Source organism: Hemicordylus capensis, chromosome 11, assembly GCF_027244095.1.
Source record: "Hemicordylus capensis ecotype Gifberg chromosome 11, rHemCap1.1.pri, whole genome shotgun sequence".
Taxonomy (NCBI): domain Eukaryota; kingdom Metazoa; phylum Chordata; class Lepidosauria; order Squamata; family Cordylidae; genus Hemicordylus; species Hemicordylus capensis.
Window position 1 is genome coordinate 18292019 of NC_069667.1, and position 21773 is coordinate 18313791.

At 47.3% G+C, this 21773-nt stretch overlaps 1 protein-coding gene across 2 annotated transcripts; it reads left to right on the forward strand.

The window, feature by feature from the left end:
- Positions 1-370: 370 nt before the first annotated feature.
- Positions 371-19860, forward strand: HPRT1 (hypoxanthine phosphoribosyltransferase 1). Of its 2 annotated transcripts, none has more exons than XM_053273863.1 (9): positions 371-762; positions 6334-6440; positions 7838-8021; positions 11188-11253; positions 12283-12300; positions 13006-13088; positions 15870-15916; positions 16653-16729; positions 18342-19860. In XM_053273863.1, exons 1-9 carry the CDS (start codon positions 718-720, stop codon positions 18387-18389), a joined length of 675 nt encoding a protein of 224 aa, XP_053129838.1. In that variant the 5' UTR covers positions 371-717; the 3' UTR covers positions 18390-19860. The 2 variants fall into 2 exon arrangements, with proteins under 2 accessions (XP_053129838.1, XP_053129837.1); XM_053273862.1 differs by lacking the exon at positions 371-762 and adding an exon at positions 1136-1956.
- The last annotated feature ends 1913 nt before the right edge of the window (positions 19861-21773 follow it).

The following is a 21773-nucleotide window of genomic DNA, read 5'->3' on the forward strand; positions in this document are numbered from 1 at the left end:
TAGGAAGCTGCCATACACTGAGTCCGACCTAGCTCAGTAGTGCCTTCACAGACTGGCAGCGGCTTCTCCAAGGCGGCAGGCAGGAACCTCTCTCTCAGCCCTAGATCTCGGAGATGCTGCCAGGGAGGGAACCTGGAACCTCCGTCAGATGCTCTTCCCAAAGAGGCCTCATCCCCCTGAAGGGAATCTCTCCCAGGGCTCACACGGCTAGTCTCCCATTCAAATGCAAACCAGGGCGGACCCTGCTTAGCGGGGGGGGGGGAGAAGTCCTGCTTGCTGCCCCAACAACAAGGCCAGCTCTCCTCCCATGCTGCCGGTGTGCTGCTTGCCTGCGGCCCCATCTCCTAAGGGGAATCTCTCTCACGGGGCTCCCCTTCAAACGCAAACCAGACGCAGCGGCGGCGGCGTGCGGGTCCCTCTCTCTCGGGGAGGACCATGCTGGCTGTCCCTGCCCCTCGTGGCGGGTCCCGCTCGCCTCCTTCGGGGGCGCCGCCATGTTGTCGCCTTCTTCCCCCTCCTCCGCCGCCGCCGCCGCAGCAGGGCGAGGAGGGAGGAAGCGGCGGGCGGCCAGGGGCGGCGCTGCCTGGCTGAGGCCGGGGCCATCGCCGCCGCCGCCGCCGCCGCCGCTCCTCCTCCCCCGCCCACCCCCGCCTCTCCCTCCGGAGCGGGCGGCAGGTCCCTGCACCTCGCCGGCAGCCGCCGCCCGCAGCCAGTGTCATGGCCGGCTCCAGCTCCAGCAGCAGCAGCAGCCCTTGCATCGTGGTGAGGCGGGAGAGGGCGCAAGGCAGCAGCAGCAGGCCGGCTAGGCCTCCCCGCCTGGGCCGGGCCCTGTGGGGCGTGGGGGGGGGGGGCAGCGCGCTCCTGCTGCGGGTGGGGGGGTCCTCGGCCTCTCGGCAGGGGTTGGCACGGGGAGGGGAGGGGTCTCTCTTGGGAGTCTGCGAAGCGGGGGGGGGGGGTCGGGGTGCTTTCCTCCCCCCCACCAAATAATATTAGGGGTTGGGGGAATGGTGGTTAACCTGGGGGAGTGGGGGCTGTGTTGAGAGAGGAGTGTCGAGATGGGGGGGGGTCCGATTCGGATCCCAGGCCCTGCCTGGAGGTGGGGGGCGGGTCCTCAGCCCCCACCCCACCCTAAAGGGCTTGAAAGTGAAGGTGGGTGAGGAAGGGTGGGGCTGGGCTTCCTGGGGACCTTGATGCTCTCGCCGCCCCCCATCCCGAAGGGGGCAAGGGGTGGTGGGGGTGGTAGAATTGGGGTTATGTATTCTGATTCCCCCCCACCCCAAGAAGGGGTTGCAGCTGGAGGTTGATGTGGGAAGGGGAAGAAAAGGTTAGGTTATGGGGAGGGGTTTGATTTAGACTCCGATCCCCCCACCTCATTCTAGGAGGAGAAATTGGGGGCACACACAGGAAGTGGGTAGTAGTGGGAGACTATAGAGTTTAACTTAGGGGGTGTGTGGAAAGGGATTGGGGTGCATTGAGGGGTTTGGGGAGAGAGGTTAATTTAAATCTCAGCTTGCTGTCCTGAATTACAGAGTGAGCTCCAGTGCGCCCCCCCCGCCCCCAGGAAGGTGAACGTGGCAGTGGACCTGGGGTGGGGGGACAGGGTTACCTTATGTTGAGGGAGTTTAAAAGGGGTGTGTGGGAGTGGGGGCTGCGTTTAGGCAGGGGGGCACCATAATGCACTCACACACACTCTAGGGTGGTGTTAGGGGCGCCCCAAAGAAGAGGAGATGGCAAACTGTTGGTTCTCTGTGTGGGGAGTTTTTAGATACATTGAGGAAATGTGAGAGCGCCTTAATTTGCAGGAGGACTCACCTCCCCCCCCCCGCCCAAATACATTTCTAGTGATCCAGGAAGGGTTTCTGGAGACATGCCTCTGGGCATGGGCAGAGTGCCTCCATGCACTCTCACCTTTGCAGCTGGTCCCTCCCTACACAGATTTTCAGGCTAAGGAACAGGGTAGGTCTGAGTCTAATTAGAAGGAGGTGGGGAAACAGCTACTGGTTGGGTGTGGGGTCAAAAGGGGAAGGGGAAGCATTGGCTGGGTGGGGTTTATCACATTTGTACACCACCCCAAACTTTCCTCTCTGGGCGGTTAACAATAGCATAAAACAAGTTACAATATATACAGAAACTTAAAACACTTTACTTTTAATTCGTGGATGATACTTAAACACTAAACGTACAAGTGGTTACCGACTTTTGTGGGGAGATGGAAGGGGTCAGTGGTTTTGACAGAGCTTGTGGGTGGAGTCAAGGCCAAAGGGGGTCACTCTGGCTTGGGAAGCCTGTGGCTATCTTGAGACTGAATGAGTCTTAGTGAGAGGGGTAGCTGTGGACAGGACATTCTGAAACACTGCAAATATTGTACTTTGTGAACCTGCTTATTTGGTGTGTGGGAGATTGTGGGGTGGGCGGTTGCCTGGCTGTATAAATTTCCCCCAACTCTTCTCTCCGTTTTTAAAAACAAGGCACACCGATGCTGCAATCCTACACTTGCTTCCATAGGGAGAAGTCCTCACAGACTTGTTTCCATGCATGGGGCTGTCCTTTCAGCGTGCCCCAAGCACGGTTGGAAAATGAGTAACGTCCTGTTCAGGGAGCCTAGGATTGAAGGTGTTTCTGGTGCCTGCTTGCTTTTGATAGCTTCAGCGAGCTGTATCTGGGTTTGATACAGACGCAAAGGACTTCAGGCTGGCTGCTAAAACGGAAAATGTCAAAGCTGTTCAAGAGCTGGACAATGCAACACCATAACCCCTGCTAACTTGGCAAACAGGCACCTTTTAACGTGGTGATTCTCTTTTATTTAGCAGGGGGAGAGTAACTGGCCCTATCCACCCCCAGCACAGAACCTCCAGTGACTGTTGCTGGTGTCTATCTTGTGTTTCTTTTTAGATTGTGAGCCCGTTGGGGACAGGGAGCCATCTTATTTATTTATTATTTCTCTGTGTAAACCTCTCTGAGCCATTTTTGGAAAGGCGGTATAGAAATCGAATGAATGAATGAATGAATGAATAACCTTGACCATAATCTCTTCACTAAGCTGAGGCAGCACAGAATATTGTGGCACGCACCACCACCAGGCAACATATGCAAGTAACCCAGGGCTGAGGAAAATCCCTCATATTAGGGCACTGTAAGTAGGAAACACCATCTCGGCCCAAGACTTAGGTTAACACTTTCCCCACGTTTTGTGCTCAACTAGAACTTCCTTCTCTGACTGACACACATGCACACACCACCCCCAGTGCTGTGGAAAGGCCAGAATATGGTTTTTAGAGGGATCTAATCGCAAACATGGACCTAACAGGGTTGTGCCAAGCTTCCTGAGAAATCTGAATTTTGCTATTTATGGATCACAGCTGTCTCTGTTCCATCTTAAGGTCCCCATAGGACATCAGAAACCATTTCAGCAGTTGTGTTCACTCCTTTCTCACATGTGGGAGTTAACCAGGCAGTTTCTTATGAGTCGCGTTACTTGTTCCTTTCAGACCTCTCACTTAAACACACCCAACACTTTCTATATTTTAAAGTGTGTGTGCCTGTTCATTGCTGCCGGCAGCCGAGAGCTGCGACATTACAAACTTGGCAAGTATCCATTCAAAACCCTGCACTCAGAATCATAGAAGACTGAGGGGGTCCACCTAGGAGCTAATGCACAACTGTAAGGGTTTTCATATGACTTATGGCCAATTGAAATTAATAAGAGTTGCTCTCGAAATGCGCCTTTGCCAGCTAGGAAATTCTCACTGTAAAACCTTTACTATAGCCAGGTCCCTTGACACATGAATACAACAAATATTTGTATACTGCTTTTCAACAAAAGTTCCCAATACAACAAATATTTGTATACTGCTTTTCAACAAAAGTTCCCGAAGCGGTTTACATAGATACAAATAAATAAATGGTTCCCTGTCCCCAAAGGGCTCACAACCTAAAAAAAGAAAGAAAGAAAAGATAGACACCAGCAACAGCCACTGGAGGGATGCTGTGCTGGAGATGGACAGGGTCAGTTGCTCTCCCCCTGCTCAATAAAGAGAATCACCATCTTTAACAGGTGCCTCTTTGCTCAGTTGGCAGGAAACAACTGACTGCTGTATATGCTGGATGGTGGCTGTCTGTAAATTTGGTTGGATTTAGAAGAGAACTATATTGCAAATGTGTTGTCATTACTAAAAGTGAGCAATCTTCCCCCCCCCTCCAAAAAAGATACTGTTTCAGTCTGTAGCGGCTGCATCATGTGAGTTTCCGCTGGAGCAGGGGCTCCAAATCTTATTGTAATTCGACGTTCCCCCTTTGTTGCCTTCTCCCACGCCCTTTTCTGTGCCTTTGGCCACGTTGCTTCCTATGTCCAAAATAGCCACAGCATCTCTGTTAATCGGGCTGCTTCCTTCCTCTGGCCTCACTTGTTCAGCAGAGCCTCCCTTGTGCCACCAAAGCCTCGTTTTGCTGGCTCTGTCTTCATAGGGGCATAGGAAGTTGCCTTATACCACCTCAGACTATTAGTCCATCTAGCTCAAAATCTACGCTGGGTGGCAGGAGCTCCCCAAGCTTTCATGCAGGAGTCTCTCTTTCCCAGCCCCGCCTGCAGAAGCCAAAGATTGCACCTGGAACCTTCTGCCTTCACAGTGTGGGCTTTCCCACTGGGCTATGGCCCCATCCCCTGAGGGGAATATATCCCTGTGCTCACATGTCGTCAACCATCCAAATGCAAGCCAAGGCAAACCCTGCTTAGCAAAGACCATCCATGCCCATTACCCCAAGACCAGCTCTCCTCCTTCCTAAAGCCAGCTCTCCTCCTCTGCCACTTGTTTTTTCTCAGCCCCTCGTTGTGTTTGCCAGCTCCACATTTCTCCAAACGTAGATTGTGAGGACAGGCATGTTGTTTGGGTGGTGCCTGGCACATGCTTGGTGATAACCGGGTGTATAGTGGCGTTACCATCCCGAGGCCAGGTTTTGATGCAGATTGTCGTTGTGTCTAGATTGTCTTTGACTAGTGCATTTCTTGAGTCTTAGGGCATGTACAAAAACCCATTTGCCAACTTGCGAGTGCCCACCCCGCCAGCCCCCTGGCGAGCAGGACACCCAGAACCGTCCAGATCTCCTCCCCAGAGATCTAATTTCCAATGCCCTTTTTGAGAAGCAAAGAAACAGCGGGAATCCTTTCTGAATGTCGGAGAGTTTGTTGCTGTTTCTTGCCCTTTCCATATCCCGGGCAAATGACAGACAGCTTGGTTCTCTTCTGAGAGATCTGCCAGTGTGCCAGAAAAGGATCTGAAGGGGAGGGAGGGGATTGGTGTGTGACCACAGTCCCCTCTCTTCCTTAGCTAGTGTGCTAAGCCTGGCTGGCTAGTGTGCTCAGTCTAAATCTGTGGATCCCTGATCTTCGGATAAGAAAAAATAGGATTTGCGGGAGGTTGCTGCGTGGGAGCTGGCCATGGTCAACCCCTCCTGTATTCTACCCAAGACAACCGCTGGGCTCTGTGGTCGCCAGGAGTCAAAATCGACTCCACGGCACACTTTACCTTTAGATCCCTGAATACAGTAGCACTCTACATGCATTTCCGGAAGAGATCTGGTTGCTGCTCCTCTCTTGCACCCAGCAATGGAGGAAGAGCTGGCAATCCAAGCACTTAAGCTATTGGACCTTTCGCCGATGAGCCTTGCCAGTCAAGGTTTGTAATGGTGTATCATAATGGGCCTTGACTGGCTTCTGACTGTAAGAAGCCAACAAATCTTTCCCAGCCTTGAGATCTTTTAGCAGGAAATACCAAAGATAAAACCTGAAGCCTCATGTATGCCCTCTCCAATGAGTTACAGCTTCTCCTCCTCATTCAGTGATGAAAATGAATTCTGCCAGGTATAAGACTGGCACATCATCATCATCATCATCATCATCATCATTATTATTACATTTATCTCCCGCTCTTCCTCCAAGGAGCCCAGAGCGGTGTGCTACATACTTAAGTTTCTCCTCACAACAACCCTGTGAAGTAGGTTAGGCTGAGAGAGAAGTGACTGGCCCAGAGTCCCCCAGCAAGTCTCATGGCTGAATGGGGATTTGAACTCAGGTCTCCCCGATCTTAGTCCAGCACTCTAACCACGACACCACACTGGCTACAGTGTACACTGCACCACGCATGGCACAGTCTTTTTTTCTTTTTCTTTTCATATGATGGGCTGTCCTTTTGTTTGAGTGAGGTAGCCTTTCAGTTTATAAATCTGAATGTTGAAATAACCCCAGGTTATGGACTAGTCTATTTGTTGTTTTCTCTCTCTCTGCGGGGTTGTGTATTAAATTGATTGTGACCTCATCTTTTTTAATTTTTCTTTCAGATTGGAGATGATGAACAAGGTTATGATCTAGACTTGTTCTGCATACCAAAACATTATGCAGAAGATTTGGAAAAAGTCTACATTCCTCATGGACTCATTATGGACAGGTTGGTTTGACTTCAGCAGTATTTTTGAATAATTGTTTCCATTAAGGCTTATGTGTGTTTGTTTTACAGAAGTTTCTGTTAATAAAGCATGTGTTTCTTTGTTTATATGGATGATGTAACTTGAGGTTTAAGAATTCCTAGTGGTTTGTGCTTTAATTTATTGTATCTCTAGCAAACTGTTACCAGTTTTTGATCCAGGTGTCTATAATTTATAATTTAATTATAGCCTTTGTGCTATAAGTGAAATGCACTCTACATTTTTGTCTAGTAAGAAGTCCGGGCATTAATGTTTTTTTCCCATGGTAGCTTGTAAGCACCTGTATAGCTATGAGAAGATAGAATGCAACATCTGCAGTTGTGTAATGATCTGCATAATAAAAATTCAGCAATTTAGAAAAACAGACGAAAAGCTTTGCTAAATTGTGAGAGTGGTGATATTGCAAAACAAGCGGATTCTCAAACCTGGCGGTTGTCTCTGGATTTAATCATAAATAACAGTTGATCAAATGTAAACATGGTGTAATAGAGTGGGTCCCAACGGGGGCACTCAAACGTCTTGGGTTACTTTTAAGTCTTGTAAGGGGTAATCAGAGCCCTCCTGATGGATGGAGTAGTGATCGGGACGCAGCTCAGTTGCCTCCTATTCAAAGGACTTGACTGTTACAGTCACTGGCTCATATTTTGATTTAAGTGACTCATAAGTAGTGCTTTTGAAATTAACGGGACAAGATTACTTGTGCTGTTCTCAATGAGAGTACTCATGAGTAACTTAATCTGGATGTAAGCCAGTAACTATAATAGTCTGTCTCATGACTCTCTCCCTGCCCCTGGAATACCTGAGCTGAGTGTACCCTGTTGGTATGCTTGCATGTAACATTTTGTAAGTACGCCGTAACATGGATATGACATTTTGCTGCTTGTTGGTCTTGTTTCTGAATTACTGTGATGGTTACTGGTACACCAGACAGACAAGTTCAGTCTGTAATACACTTGAGAGAGTGAATTGAATTTACTGTCTAAAAATCTGTGTGCTCATATCTTTTGAAAGTTGTCCAATAACTAGGCAAAAGCTCCAATTTGCTTTGGCACATGCTGCCCTATAAAATCAAGGGAGTTTGGCAGTGCTCCTATTAGATTAACCTTGACAAGTGAGAAAAGGCAGAAATGTCACTGACCAGTAAATAGTCATATTCACTGTGAAGTAGTATGGCGTGAAGAGGCCTGTTTTATCTTGGTACGGTTATTTCCCAAGCCTGGGTGTAACCTTGGAGATTAGTGATGCACGGAGTAAGTGACATACACTCAATCATAATAATTATTTGTAAAGCGCCTAAACACTGGGTGTTGCACTGTAACGTAGCTTGCCTTTTCCAGGCTTAAAATCTCTCTCTTCACAGGACAGAGAGACTGGCACGAGAAATCATGAAGGCCATGGGAGGGCATCATATTGTTGCTCTCTGTGTCCTGAAGGGAGGCTACAAGTTCTTTGCTGACCTGCTGGATTACATCAAAGCCCTGAACCGGAACAGCGACAAGTCTATCCCTATGACAGTTGACTTCATCAGGTTGAAGAGCTATTGTGTAAGTGTGTCTGCAGACGATGGCTTAGCTTCTTAGCCTGCCATGATTTTGTGGTCACCACTGATCCCTCCTTCCTCAAGTCCTCTGCGTGTACCGATCTTGAGCAGGGCCGGATAGGAGGAGGGCATCTCATGTGGTGCTGTGTCCGTGTGGGCCACTTCTGCCTGCTTTGAAGCCCAGTGCAACCAGTAACCCTCGAAGCATGCAGCTGGAGAGGAGGGGAGTAGCAGAGCAGTTTGCCTTCTCCAAAGCTTAGCTATGAGACCTCCCCTTTTCCCTTCTCCAGAGTTGGGATGGGGCATGTCATTCTGGTAGTAGTAGTCATAATAATAATAGCTTAACCCATGCAGGGTATCTGCGTGCTAGTACTTGATTGCTCCCCTCACCTCAGAGATCTCCCTACCCTCACTTGAACTATGCTCCTGCTCCTCCTCCATCCCGTTGCTCCATCCCCCTCACCGCTGTCATGGCCGCTTGTTCTCCTCAGGACGCTGACAGGCCTGGGCCCATCCCTCGCTTGCCTCCCTCCCTCCGCCAATGGCCTCGGTAGTCCTGAGCAGCCGCGACAGTTGACCGGGTCCTTCCTTTCCTTGCTGCCGCCGCCGCCACTGCCACTATGGCCGCTCAGTCCCCTCAGGTTACTGACAGGCCCAGGCCCGTCCCTCACCCTTTCTCTCTCCCCTCCTCTCTCTCTTCCTGAGTTAATAGATCTTGCTCATCTTGTTTCCTCCTCTAATTTGCACAGTGGCAGCCTCCTTCTCCTGAAGGGACTCTTTCCTCTCTCATGACCCCTCTCTTTGCAGACCTCAACCCACTATTCATATATAGATTCATATATATGTATATGAATATATAGATTCATAGATATAGAATATAGAATATCTAGATTCACATATCTAGATTCACATATCTAGATCCACATATCTAGATTCTCCTCTCCTCTACAATCAAGCACATCTTCCAGGCAGTAACAGTTGCATTCCAACTGACCTTAACTATCACAGGCTCCTCCCCGCTATCTGCATATGGAATCCACACTGCCCAATCACCATGGTGCTTCTGACTGTTACCTCTGATTGGTAAAGCACTGTGTAGGCAAGGTTTGCCACATCGTCCTTAGCCTTTTATATAGAGAGACAATAAACTTTTATTTGTTGGCTGCCCCATAACCAATTGTTCTCTGGGTGGCTTACAGAGGTAGGAGCCCACACCAGAGCACCCTGGAGCACTCTTCCTTGGTGAATGGATTTGTGGAGGCCTGTGTTGTGTTAAATGTTGTGTAAACCGCTCCCCTCATCCCGGTGGTTTGGATAACCTGGTTTAAAACTAACTTCAGAGTATTGCCCGTATGTGCTTTCAAAGTATACATGGAGCTCAGGAGAAGGAAGCTTCATCAGAGAGTTGACCGATATGTTCCTTGCAAGTCAGAACATGCCATGAAATCCTTTTTGAATTTTAGAGGAGAACAATAAGACTAGAGTACCTGTGGCAGACGAACGGGTCTGCAGATCTTCGCCTTTATAAGTGAGGAAATGTCCAGGGCCAAAGGCCAGAGAGTAGGAACAGGATCAAGCCAAAAGCTTATTTTCTGAAGCCACATTATAGTGGCACTTCACCTTAAGTGGTGCAGCGGGGAAATGCTTGACTAACAAGCAGCAGGTTGCCGGTTCGAATCCCCGCTGGTACTATATCGGAAGCAGCGATATAGGAAGATGCTGAAAGGCATCTCATAGGCCATGGCAGACCCCTCCTACAGAAGACAACCACAGGGCTCTGGGGGTGCCAGGAGTCGAAATCGACTTGACGGCACACTTTTTACTTACTTACCCCATGCAGTGACACAAACGCTTTGCAGCAAAGTGTATATACCAAATAGGAAGGCATGATTGGCTGCAGCTTCACATTGTGCGTGCTTAGAGCAAAACAGACACACATGTGCCTGCTACATGCAACCTTGCACACACCAGCACAGCTCTGGAAGTAATTATTTCAGAAGCATCCCCTGTCTGCTGCTCTTCCAGCTGAGGTCTAGGCTAACCACTGGAGCTGTAGAAGAATACCCACTGATGTCAAGCATGTAACTAAAGCATTGGTCCGAGGGGGGTAATTGTGTTTTGCCTTCGGAAATTATCTACTTGGCTTTTATTTTGTGTCTTAAAAACTTCTTTCTGCAGAAAACGTTTAAAACCTCTATTTGCTTGTATAAAGGGGAAAGATGTTGCTAAGAAAAAAGTAAAATAAGAATCTGAACGGCAACATCTGGAAAATATTAATTCTGCAGTTCAGGCCTTGTACTCCTATAATTCCTCCCACATCTTACTTATGGGCCTGATTCGAGTACACAAGATGAGGGGGGAAATGTGGAAATAACTAAATGAGAAACATAATTTGCTTGATTTGACTATGAAATTAGTGATTAAATTGTTTACAGAGTTGAAATGAATGGCATTAGGAGGGCTTTATAAAATTAGGCATTGAAGTGGCGTGAGTGATTAATTTCTTTTTAAAAGAGAGAGAGGAGGGAGCAAGTTTTGTAAAGACAATTTTATTTCACCTTGTATGTTTCGGAGCCCACAAAAGTAAGGGTACGTGTAGAGCTTTCTCCTGTGTACCTACCAGGAATTATCATCAGCACCAGTGGGTGTTTGGGGCTTTCTTGGATATTCTGCTTCTTTCCTTGCCAGCATGGGATAGATCCCTTTATTTAAAAGTATGGGATATATCCAGCATGGGATATATCCCTTTATTTAAAAGAGCTACTTTCTGCTACCCTTTCCCTCTACCCCAGTCCCTAATACTGCCCTTACTGTCTCTGTTTTCCTGAATTGGTAGCCGTTATAAGACACCTTGTTAAAGAAGAGGAAACATCACATCTTCCAGACAGACAGTTATTTTTTCCACCGTGTCCAGAAGACACTTTACAGTTGGCCAGTTTGTTTTTGGGAAGTTTAGTCACAGGAGGGCTGGTAGAAGCAGAAAGAATGCGACGGGGGACCTCATTGTGTGCAGGTTACATCCCTGTGCTGTTTTGATGCATCGCTAAGGAAATATTCCTTCTGTGGTATGGTGGATGATGCCGGCCAGGGCTTACAGCCTTTTGAATAGCCTCGCTCTCAGAAGGTGGTGGTTGTAATCCTAACACTTTTTCTTTTCTGTCTGAAATTAGAATGACCAGTCAACTGGTGATATAAAAGTAATTGGTGGGGATGACCTCTCGACCTTGACTGGGAAGGTATGTCCATGTCATTTTCTTTTGGTACTGTATCTCCAAAAGAAGCAGTATGTATTTTATTTTATTTTTAAGTTTCTGAGACACATTTGTGGAGCCAACATTTTTCAAAACCAGTTCTCTTAAAAAAAGAAGAAGAATCTTAATGCTAAGGGCACATTACAGAAGTACATGAGGTGCCCAAATGTCACAAGCTTCCTAGCTATGTCGGGTTATATGCATTAGCCACAGTCTCAGCCCACAGCTTGGAATTCTTGCCCCAATAAAAATAATTATTTCCATTCTGTTGTGGGGGTTCTCGCTGATCCACAACTCCCACCATCTCCATCCACAGTGGCCCAGAAACATCTGGGGACCGACTTAGGGACTGAAATGATCAGCCAGATGATTGATGTATCCCACACCACAACACCTTACCTGAATTGGATTTTTTTTAATGCCGCCCCACACCCTCATATATAGGTGCAAGCATAATACATTCCAAGCAGCTGAGGTGGTTCTGCTCTAAATGTCTAAGTCTTTGAAAATACAAACTCTCTGTTCCAAGTCCTAATGTGGTGCTGGTTGTTTCAAAAGGTGGTTCTGCACATGAATATTCAGTGCTTTTTTGTTCATTGTCCAAGTGAAGGTGCCTAAAGCAGCTCAGAAATAGCAAATGATTAGAAACAGCAGGATTGTAATATCATCTGATTGAAATTAACTCTTTTATTCCTAATTCTCAGTTGATTCTGAATGTTACTACATTGAGATTAGCAGCTTACTCTTGAACAAACGTTCCATTTTTGAGTCCAAAAGAATGTGCTAATGAGCTCTAGAAACTTGGACAGTATAACCACGGGGCGCAATTTGTAGCCATTTTCTGCTCGTTTGTTTTCCTAGATGAGGTATCCGCCTGTATTTGTGTGCTGGCTAATTAGGGAAATGTGAAATGAAAACCAATCTGAAAACGTCCAGATAAATATAAATTGGAACCCAAGCTTGACTTGAATTACTCATGGGTTTTTCTTTTTCTCTCCCCCACCCCTTTCCTAGAATGTCTTGATTGTAGAAGTAAGTATTATGTTTTGCATTGATTTCTTTAATGTGTATGATTAAGATCTCTTGGCTTCCTTACAAGTGTGCCCTGTTTTACTCTAGAATGATGACAGTCCCTGCACTCTCTACTGGTGTTCGGCACTGTGGAGTAGAATCTCCCGAGAGAGAGTGATTCTAAACACTCAAGTCACTTTCCCTGAGATTAGTAGCTGCCAACACAACACTTCTAATTTGCACATCAATTTATTTTTCTCTAAATGGATAATCAAGAAAATATTGTTGAATTGATGCTGCTTAATCACATTGTGATTAATTCAGCTGTTGCTCGTTAGTATTTTCTCTGACAATGCTTTTATAATTGCAGAGGCTCACATTAAAGATGGTTCCTAGGATTGGCTCACAGGACTAGGCTTAATGAAACATAAGAGACACCAGCAACAGCCACTGGAGGGATGCTGTGCTGGGGATGGAGAAGGCCAGTTGCTCTCCTCCTGCTCAATAAAGAGAATCACCACTAAAAAGGTGCCTCTTTGCCCAGTTAGCAGGGGATGCATTTCAGACTCTGAAACTGCATCCATTTCCTCACATTTACTTTCACACCTCTGATGAATCCGAATATCAGTTCCTACCTGTTTTGTTCTGTTTTGTCAATTGGACATTTGAAAGGCTTCTTTTACTATAACGTTCCTTCACAAGGTTGACTTTTTCCCAATTATTCAGGATATAATTGACACTGGTAAGACAATGAAGACTCTCTTGTCTTTGCTCAAGCAGTACAACCCAAAGATGGTAAAGGTAGCCAGGTATGTTTTGCTTACTATCAGTCAGACTGCATTTTTGTCTGCCCAAGAACTGTCCCAGAATGTTCAAGCATAAGTGTGGAGTGGGATTTTTGCATATCTGTTGAGACCCTTTTTAGGATCAGTTCTGGCTATAAACTCACTGAAGGCTTAATAAGCCCAAGGGGCGGGGGGTCACCTTTCACTCTTTAATTTGATCTGTTCTAAAACGGAGTCTTCCACGGCCTCTCTTTCCTCGCTTCTGCTGACTGGTATTTTGCTACAGAAATAATGTTCAGGGACAAGCATTTTATTAATGGTTGTTAAATATGACATCTTCTTAAAGTCTAAATAAGAAATGCTTATTTTATTTTTATTTTTTTAAAACCCATTAAAGGAAAAGCACAGCCAGATCTCACACCACAACCGCTCAGAAGACAGGCCACACCAGCTTGGATCCTGTTCCCCCGCAAACATCTACATTTTTCATTTCTACTAAATAAAGCCTCAGCATTTACTATGCTGACTCCTGCACCCTTCTCAGTCACTTGCACACATTCTCATTTTTCACTTGCCTTATCAGGATGACTTTACCTTGCTAAGCAAACTTTTGTGTTGGTCTTCCTGTAATTGGCTTCAAAGTACTGTTTGCTTTGTGGGGAAAGCAGGATTAAAACAAAGTCCTTGCGACTCTCTAGAGCCAATGAATCCTGATTATTCCTGACAGATTCCCAAGTGTCTGTGACTCTGAGAAAGTCCGTACCCGAGAGGAAACCATCGAGGAGTTTCCTCTATGGGAAGAGAGCTGGTCTTGTGGTAGCAAGCATGACTGTCCCATTAGCTAAGCAGGGTCTGCCCTGGTTGCATGTGAATGGGAGACTAGAAGTGTGAGCGCTGTAAGATATTCCCCTTAGGGGATAGAGCCGCTCTGGGAAGAGCATCTAGGCTCCAAGCTCTTTCCCTGGCAGCATCTCCAAGATAGGGCTGAGAGAGATTCCTGCCTGCAACCTTGGAGAAGCCACTGCCAGTCTGTATAGACAATACTATGGACCTATGGTCTGACTGAGTATATGGCAGCTTCCTATGTTCCTGCCTCTTTAGGGTTCTGGGATTAGTTTTCTGTTATCAGAACTAGAGATAGGCAGAGGGCAAAGCAACGTCTCGGCCCTTTCTGTTGCCATAAAATCACTCAGGCATGTCTGTTGGAGGTGACTAGGGGCACTTGTGCTCGGAAGTCCTGAGGCAACCTCGAGAGGGCGAGGCCAAGAAGATCAGTTGCTTCCGTGTACCTTGAGGACAGCCCGCCAGTACCCTGCGAGTGCAGCTGTACGAGAGGGGAGATTGTTTATTTATATCCCACATTTCCAACCTATAGTAGGCAGCCAACTACCTGAGAATACACACTGCACACATTACATAAGAACCGGGCAAGTAGAACACCGTATAAGAGCAGTCAAAATATAGCTGATCCGGCAGAGAACATCTGCACCCCAAGTTCTCCATGTCTCTCCCCCCTCCCATCTCCATTTCATCTTCAGCCCCAATCCGTTCTCCCCCTCCCAGTCTGCTTTCCCTCACTGCCAGCCGTCCTGGCCACTGCTTTCCTTCCTTCCAGTTACTCTCCCCCTGCTAAATAAAAGAGAATCACCACGTTAAAAGGTGCCTCTTTGCCCAGTTAGACGGGGTTATGGTGTTGCATTGTCCAGCTCTTGAACAGCTTTGACATTTTCCGTTTTAGCAGCCAGCCTGAAGTCCTTTGCGTCTGTATCAAACCCAGATACAGCTCGCTGAAGCTATCAAAAGCAAGCAGGCACCAGAAACACCTTCAATCCTAGGCTCCCTGAACAGGACGTTACTCATTTTCCAACCGTGCTTGGTGCACGCTGAAAGGACAGCCCCATGCATGGAAACAAGTCTGTGAGGACTTCTCCCTATGGAAGCAAGCGTAGGGTTGCAGCATCGGTGTGCCTTGTTTTTAAAAACGGAGAGAAGAGTTGGGGGAAATTTTATACAGCCAGGCAACTGCCCACCCCACAATCTCCCACACACCAAATAAGCAGGTTCACAAAGTACAATGTCTGCAATGTTACAGAATTTCCCGGCCACCGCCCACCCATCGCCACCGCGTTCCAGCAGCTGCTCGCAAACTCTCGCAAGAGCTGCCACACATGGGATTAGCGGCGGGTATGCCTCAGAGAAATAGATAGACAGATAGAAGATGGCCGCAATAAAAAGAGTATGTAAAAAGCCATTTGAGCAGAATTGGGGCATAAAAGGCCATCGCAGCGAAGCGCAAGGTTTGTCTGAACAGGAGCTGGCTCCTCTGCCGAGGAGGAGAGGGGTCTGTATCCGCTGTCGGCTACCAAAGTGTCATGGCAGTGCGGAGGAGTGGGGAGACCGAACCGCCCAGAGCTGCCACCCACCCACTTCCCCTTCTGCACTTTGCACCACTCTGCTGTCTGTAGGACAGTGTCTGTAATGTAGTCAGAGAATACCTTGCCGTACTGGCTCCTCCTCCAGCCCGCAGGTCCAGGGTTCTCATCTGGGGACCGGAGCTTGCGAACTCCTGCCTCAGGTCAAGGTCTAAGCCACTGAAACCTAGAGGGATGCCAAGAGGTCTTTTTTTGACAATCTTCTAACGCTTGGTCCTGGTCCTTGAACTTGGATATACTTGGGAGCAGGGGCGGGCAAGCAGAACTGAATGTGGAGGTGTGCAGCCAGCATGAAAGGATACTGAATGGATTAAATTATGCATTTAAATCCTACGTTCTTTTTTCCTTCCTTTTTTGAAAATCTCTTCCACAGCTTGTTGGTCAAAAGAACACCTCGAAGTGTAGGATACCGGCCTGACTGTAAGTAAATGTTATGCAAGCATTACATAGGTGTTAAAATGTATAAGCTAGAACCACTATTTTATTGATTTATTTGATTTCTAGAAGGCTCCAAGCACATTTGGGAGTTGCGTGGAAAGAGGGAGATGCTTCATTTGCTCAGATTAAACTTTGCAAGGTTCAAGAGCACCTAGAATTATATTAAAGGTGGGACAGCAGGACGTGAAGCAGATCCAGATAGGGGGATGTGACCTGGCTTATATAGATCTTTCCTGTACCCCACATTCTTTCCTGTAGGTTTAAGTAGGGTTTATTGGAAGGACTCAGAGTAGGGTGACCAAATTAACCCTTTGGCAGTGTTTAATATACTTCCAGCGAAATGGGATGGGGTGTTCCCACTGATTTGGAATCCTATTCTCCACTCCCTTTCAGGCATGGTATAGTAAGTAGAGTTAACATTTTAAAAAGATGGTTTCCTCTGTTAAAATGCCATTTTCCCCATATTACCTGTATTTAAATGCACCTGGTTTCCAATACCTAATTAAGATTGTTATATTATGTTGTTGAATTATATCCACCTAGAGATTTCTATATCAGGAGGTCTAGAAATCCAATGAATAATAAATGAAATATATTTAAGCAATGCCAATAGAGTCTTGGTGCTGCATTATTAACTGAGAATGGCCCAGATGATTCCACTTGACTGTCCAAATGCCAGTTAAGTTTAACACATGGCTGAATTGTTGTTCTTTTTCAGTTGTTGGGTTTGAAGTGCCAGACAAGTTTGTCGTGGGCTATGCTCTAGATTATAATGAATACTTCAGAGATTTGAATGTAAGTATCAATGCTTAGTATCAACCTCTTTTGTTTAAAAAACAAGAGGAATCTCCTCTCCTTCTCCCCTCCAGCGCCAACCCTTTTAGCCGTACTTCTGGATACAAGCTTCCACTTCTCCTTTTAGTGACGGGAAGAGACGTGCTAAATAAAGAGCAAGGGTTTGGACAGAAGCAGCCCTCTGCTTTGGAACAGAGTGATCCTCAGACCTAGTCAAGAGCTTCCTTTACCCTCTGGCCCCAGTTTATTCATTTCATTTTTTCATTCATTTTACTTTTTATCTCCCGCTCTTCCTCCAAGGAGCCCAGAGCGGTGTACTACATACTTGAGTTTCTCTTTCACAACAACCCCGTGAAGTAGGCTAGGCTGAGAGAGAAGTGACTGGCCCAGAGTCACCCAGCAAGTCTCATGGCTGAATGGGGATTTGAACTCGGGTCTCCCCGGTCCTAGTCCAGCACTCTAGCCACTACACCACGCTGGCTCTCCATAGAGAGATTGAGATTTAGACTTTTGTCTACCTGGAAGTTACATGTGGCATTTTCCTGAGAGGCAGAGGAGCCAGGCTCAAAGTGGTTTCTCGACAGAGGAGCAGGGAAGTGAGGATCCATTTTGTAATCACTGCAAAGAGGCAGCCTTTCCAGTGGGGGCTGCTGTCTTTAGTGGGGGAGAGCAACTATTCTTGTTTAGCCCAGCATAACATCCTCGTGTCTTGTGTTTCTTTTAAAGATTGTGAGTCTGTCTGGGACAGGGAACCATTTTTACCATTCCTTTTGCTATGTAAACCACTTTAGGAACTCTTTTGTTGAAAAATGGCATGTACATGTAATATTAGGAAATTATTATCATCATCATCATAGAGGCTGAGCTAGCTATTCACTTACAAGAGAAAATAATAAGGGTAGGAACATAGGAAGCTGCCATATACTGAGTCAGACCATTGGTCTATCTAGCTCAGTATTGTCTTCACAGACCGGTAGCGGCTTCTCCAAGGTTTCAGGCAGGAATCTCTCTCAGCCCTATCTTGGAGATGCTGCCAGGGAACTTGGAACCTTCTGCTCTTCCCAGAGTGGCCCCAGTCTCCCATTCGTATGCAACCAGAGAAATAATAAATAAATAAGATGGCTCCCTGTCCCCAAAGGGCTCACATTCTAAAAAGAAACCCAAGACAGACACCAGCAACAGTCACTGGAGGTCCTGTGCTGGGGGTGGATAGGGCCAGTTGCTCTCCCCCTGCTAAATAAAGAGAATCACCATGTTAAAAGGTGCCTTTTTGCCAGTTAGCAATAGACTCTTAAGACACCAATAGATTGGGCACTCAGCCTACTCCCTGGTGGATTCTAGTGTTTGGGTGACGAGCCGGTCTAGTCCTTACTAAGGACCAGGTATGTCCCAGATTACACCCAGTTGACCTTGCCCCCTTGAACTTCAAGGGAGCTCAATGCATGATACCATCCTGGGCTCAGACAGAATCCTGGCGTATCTATTCAGATCACTAGACCGGATTCAGATACACACACCCTAAGAGTGGCTTGGGATAAGCACTGGCAAAACGTTTGAATTCCTTGCTCTTAAGGTCCTAATTCACACAACACTTGTCTTTTCCACGTTTCAGCATATTTGTGTGATAAGCGAGACTGGGAAACAGAAATACAAGGCGTGACGCCGCCAGCTGAAACGCCATGGCCGCTGGACTTCGAAGCAGGCATCCCCAGTGTCCATCTTTCCACTGCCTTCAGCTCCGGTCACCAGCTTAAAATTGTGGAATGTTCCAACCTTGTCATTTTGCTTGCTATAACTCAGGGGTTCTCAAACCCGGGTCCCCAGAGGATGCTAGACTACAGCTCCCATCATCCCCAGCCACTATGGCCACAAAGCTTGTGGAAGCTGAAGTCCATCCCCATCTGGGGACCCGGGTTTGAGAACCCCTGTTATAACTTATTGCATGTACAGTGTGAGAACTTCGTCTTGTTCATTTACATTTGAGGAATGTCACGCGGTGCAGTTCTGCACTCTCCTCTTTCCTTTTCTTTTTCAATTTGCACTATGAATCTACCTGTTCTAGCCCCTCCCCATCTGCCCCCCAACTTCCTAATGGGAGTTTGCTGTGTGTTGACCCAAGTTTAACTCTTCAGGTCATTCTCTCCCCCCCCCCACTTTTTTGCACCTCATCAGCCCAGAACTGAAATAGTTATATAAGTACTGTAAATGTATAAGGCATTTTAAGATGGGAAATCTATATTAGTAATATTTTTTTAAGAAAATCTGTAATTTAAGTTTTATATTGTAATGAATGCAGAAATTGGGATGATTTTTAGATAGCTGCTTTTTTGGGGAGGGGGGTGAGGGTGCCGTGCTGTACAGAAGAGGCACACCGGGGGCGGCTGCTTGACGGCTCCTCTGCCCCTGAAGGAGTACGGACAGTGTTCTGCTGACTGCTTTTTCTGGAGTTGCCTTACTTGCCTCTTACGGGAGTCCCGGAGGGAGGAGCGGGGGGAGAGCCATTTTGGCCCAAAAAGAGAGCAAGACACACTAGAATGTTCAAGCAGCTCCTGAGCTCTTGACCTCCCCTGTTGGATGAACAGCGCAGTCCCCCGGGAACTTCTCACACCCAGTCCCCATAGGGGAAAACGGGGATCCATTTCCCTGAGACTTGCACACAAGAAGTTCCAGGGGGGGTTGTGCCTTGATGCTCCTTCCCTTTCCCCGTCATCTAACAGGATTGCCTTTTCGGATCTCTCCGTCTCGACTGTATTTTACATCTATGATAAATGATTGTAACATTGACGGGGAAATGCCCGCACTTCACAACGCAGGCTGTCTCTCCAAAGGTAGCACCTTGACAGCTGCGTTGTCCTCTTCCATCCGCTTCAGCATCTGTGGCGCCTGCTTTTTCATCACTGGCCACCCCTCTGCCTAGCCGTGGAAGAGAGCCCTTTGGGCCAGGGCAGCCCTGCTGTTATGGAAGAGCTGAGCTCTTGTGTCTTACCCACGCAGTTCCTGGGAAGAGGTATATGCAATTGGGCCTCCAGCCATTCGAGATTTCGGCAGGTTGAAAAACACTGTATGTTCTGCTCTGGCAAAGTAAATAGCACAGATGAATTGTTCATTAAACACCCATGTGTGGAAAAGCAGGAGGTGGTTTTGCAAGTGGCCTTTTTGTTTCTCCTCGTGTGGGGCCCCTTTTCAATTTCGCTTGTAGATTCTCTAACACGGGGGTCCTCAAACATGGGTCCCCAGAGGGAGTTTGGCCACTGCAGCTGGGATTGGTGGGAGTTGTCTAAGCCAATAACATCTGGGGAATCACATCTGAGACTGCCTGCCCTCGTGCATTTTACAGCAAAGATGCATCTTCTGCTGGGGAATAGCAGCGAACGTGTACGTTTTAGTTGCATCCACCAGAGGAACAAAAGTCACCAATCACAACATTAAGGGGTCTTGTTTCAACGTCAGTAGCTGCTATGCATTTAAAATTTTAAGTGTCATTTATGATATCGGACAGGAGGGGTCAGAGTGCAGTGCTGGTGCATTTTAACACGGCAGATTAGGATTACCCCTCTGATCTCCCTGCATTTTACAGAGAACATCGCCCTCTGGTGAGCAAGCAGCAAACCCGGCTCCTCTGGAAACCCACACCAAAGTTCCACTGGGATCCAATTAAGAGTACCACGACACACCCAGCCGTGAGTGCACAGTTAATAAAGGGCCGCCATCCACATCCCACTGAAGCCAGACTTTTTCCAAGCCTCCCAAGGATATCGGAATTGTCCGGCTGCTTCAAATAAAAATGGCTCCGTCTCTGTCTGTGTCCCTACCACCCACTTGTTCTTTAGGTCCCGGATCTTTCAGCCCTCTGTGTACTTCCTCCTACTGTGCCTCCTGGCCAGGCTGCCTACATGCCCCATGCCACCAGCCTCGCCATAGAAGACGGACGTTTCTTCAGGGGGCTTTCATTCCCATCTATCTTAAGTGCTCTGTGATGCACCTTGGCCTCATCGTGATCTCGGACCATGATCTAATGGCACACAAAACAGCTACCTTGCTGAAGCTAAGCAGGTCTTGATGTGGGCAGAGGCTGGATGGGAGACCCATGCATGCCACCTTGGAGGACTGGGCTGTAGCTGAGTGCCAGAGCGTCTACCTTGCATGCAGAAGGTCTCCAGTTCAATCCCTGGCAGGATCTCTGAAAGAGACTGCTGCCAGTCAGTGTAGACAATACAGGGCTAGATGGACCAGTGGTCTACGGTAGCTTCCTATGGTCCTCCTCACATATGGTCATCTTGCCCAATCAAAATGCTCCTTTGAGGATTTCACTCAATGGAGGTAGCTCAGAGAAGCTGGATTGCAAAACTAGACAATTAGGATGTTGGTGAGCATTCTTTGCTGCCCCAAGCATGATATCGTATCGAGCAATACTGAGTGAGCTACATAGATGCTTATCCTTGTCAAATGCTGAATTCTTCCACAAGGAAATCTGGGATGCAGTCACTGATGCAAACTGGGACCAACTGGATGTAATTGTACGGAGGCGAGAGTAGTGTAATCTCCCTGGGAACAGAACACTTATCTCTGCTGATGCCTCTTTGGGCCCTGGTTAACATCTGTATATTGAGATTTCAATAATCCTCTTCCCCTGGTATCCCTAACCATGTGCACTTAATGCTGATAAAAATGCAAGGACCCATATTCCTTTGCAGCAGAAGATAATAGGGACAATGCTGCATTTGGAAAGGACAGTCTCGACGGATACGGTCCTCGGAAGCCCCACGCAGCCCCTTATAGGTGGCTTCCCTGGGTTTGCCAGATTTTACTACACCAGATGCCACAGTTACTGATTCGGGCTGCATCCTACGCACACTGACCTAGGAGATTTGATTCTGAATAGACTTGTAGGGGGGCATCGCTGGACATGGACTGAACTGCTCCCTTCATGGGCGATTCTGAATCACTTACAGGGGGCTGGACTGTGCCACTTCAGAGGACAGAAGGGGAATGGTGTTTTTAAAACGCTATTTTGTATTAAAACAAAACAAAACACTCCCTGCAA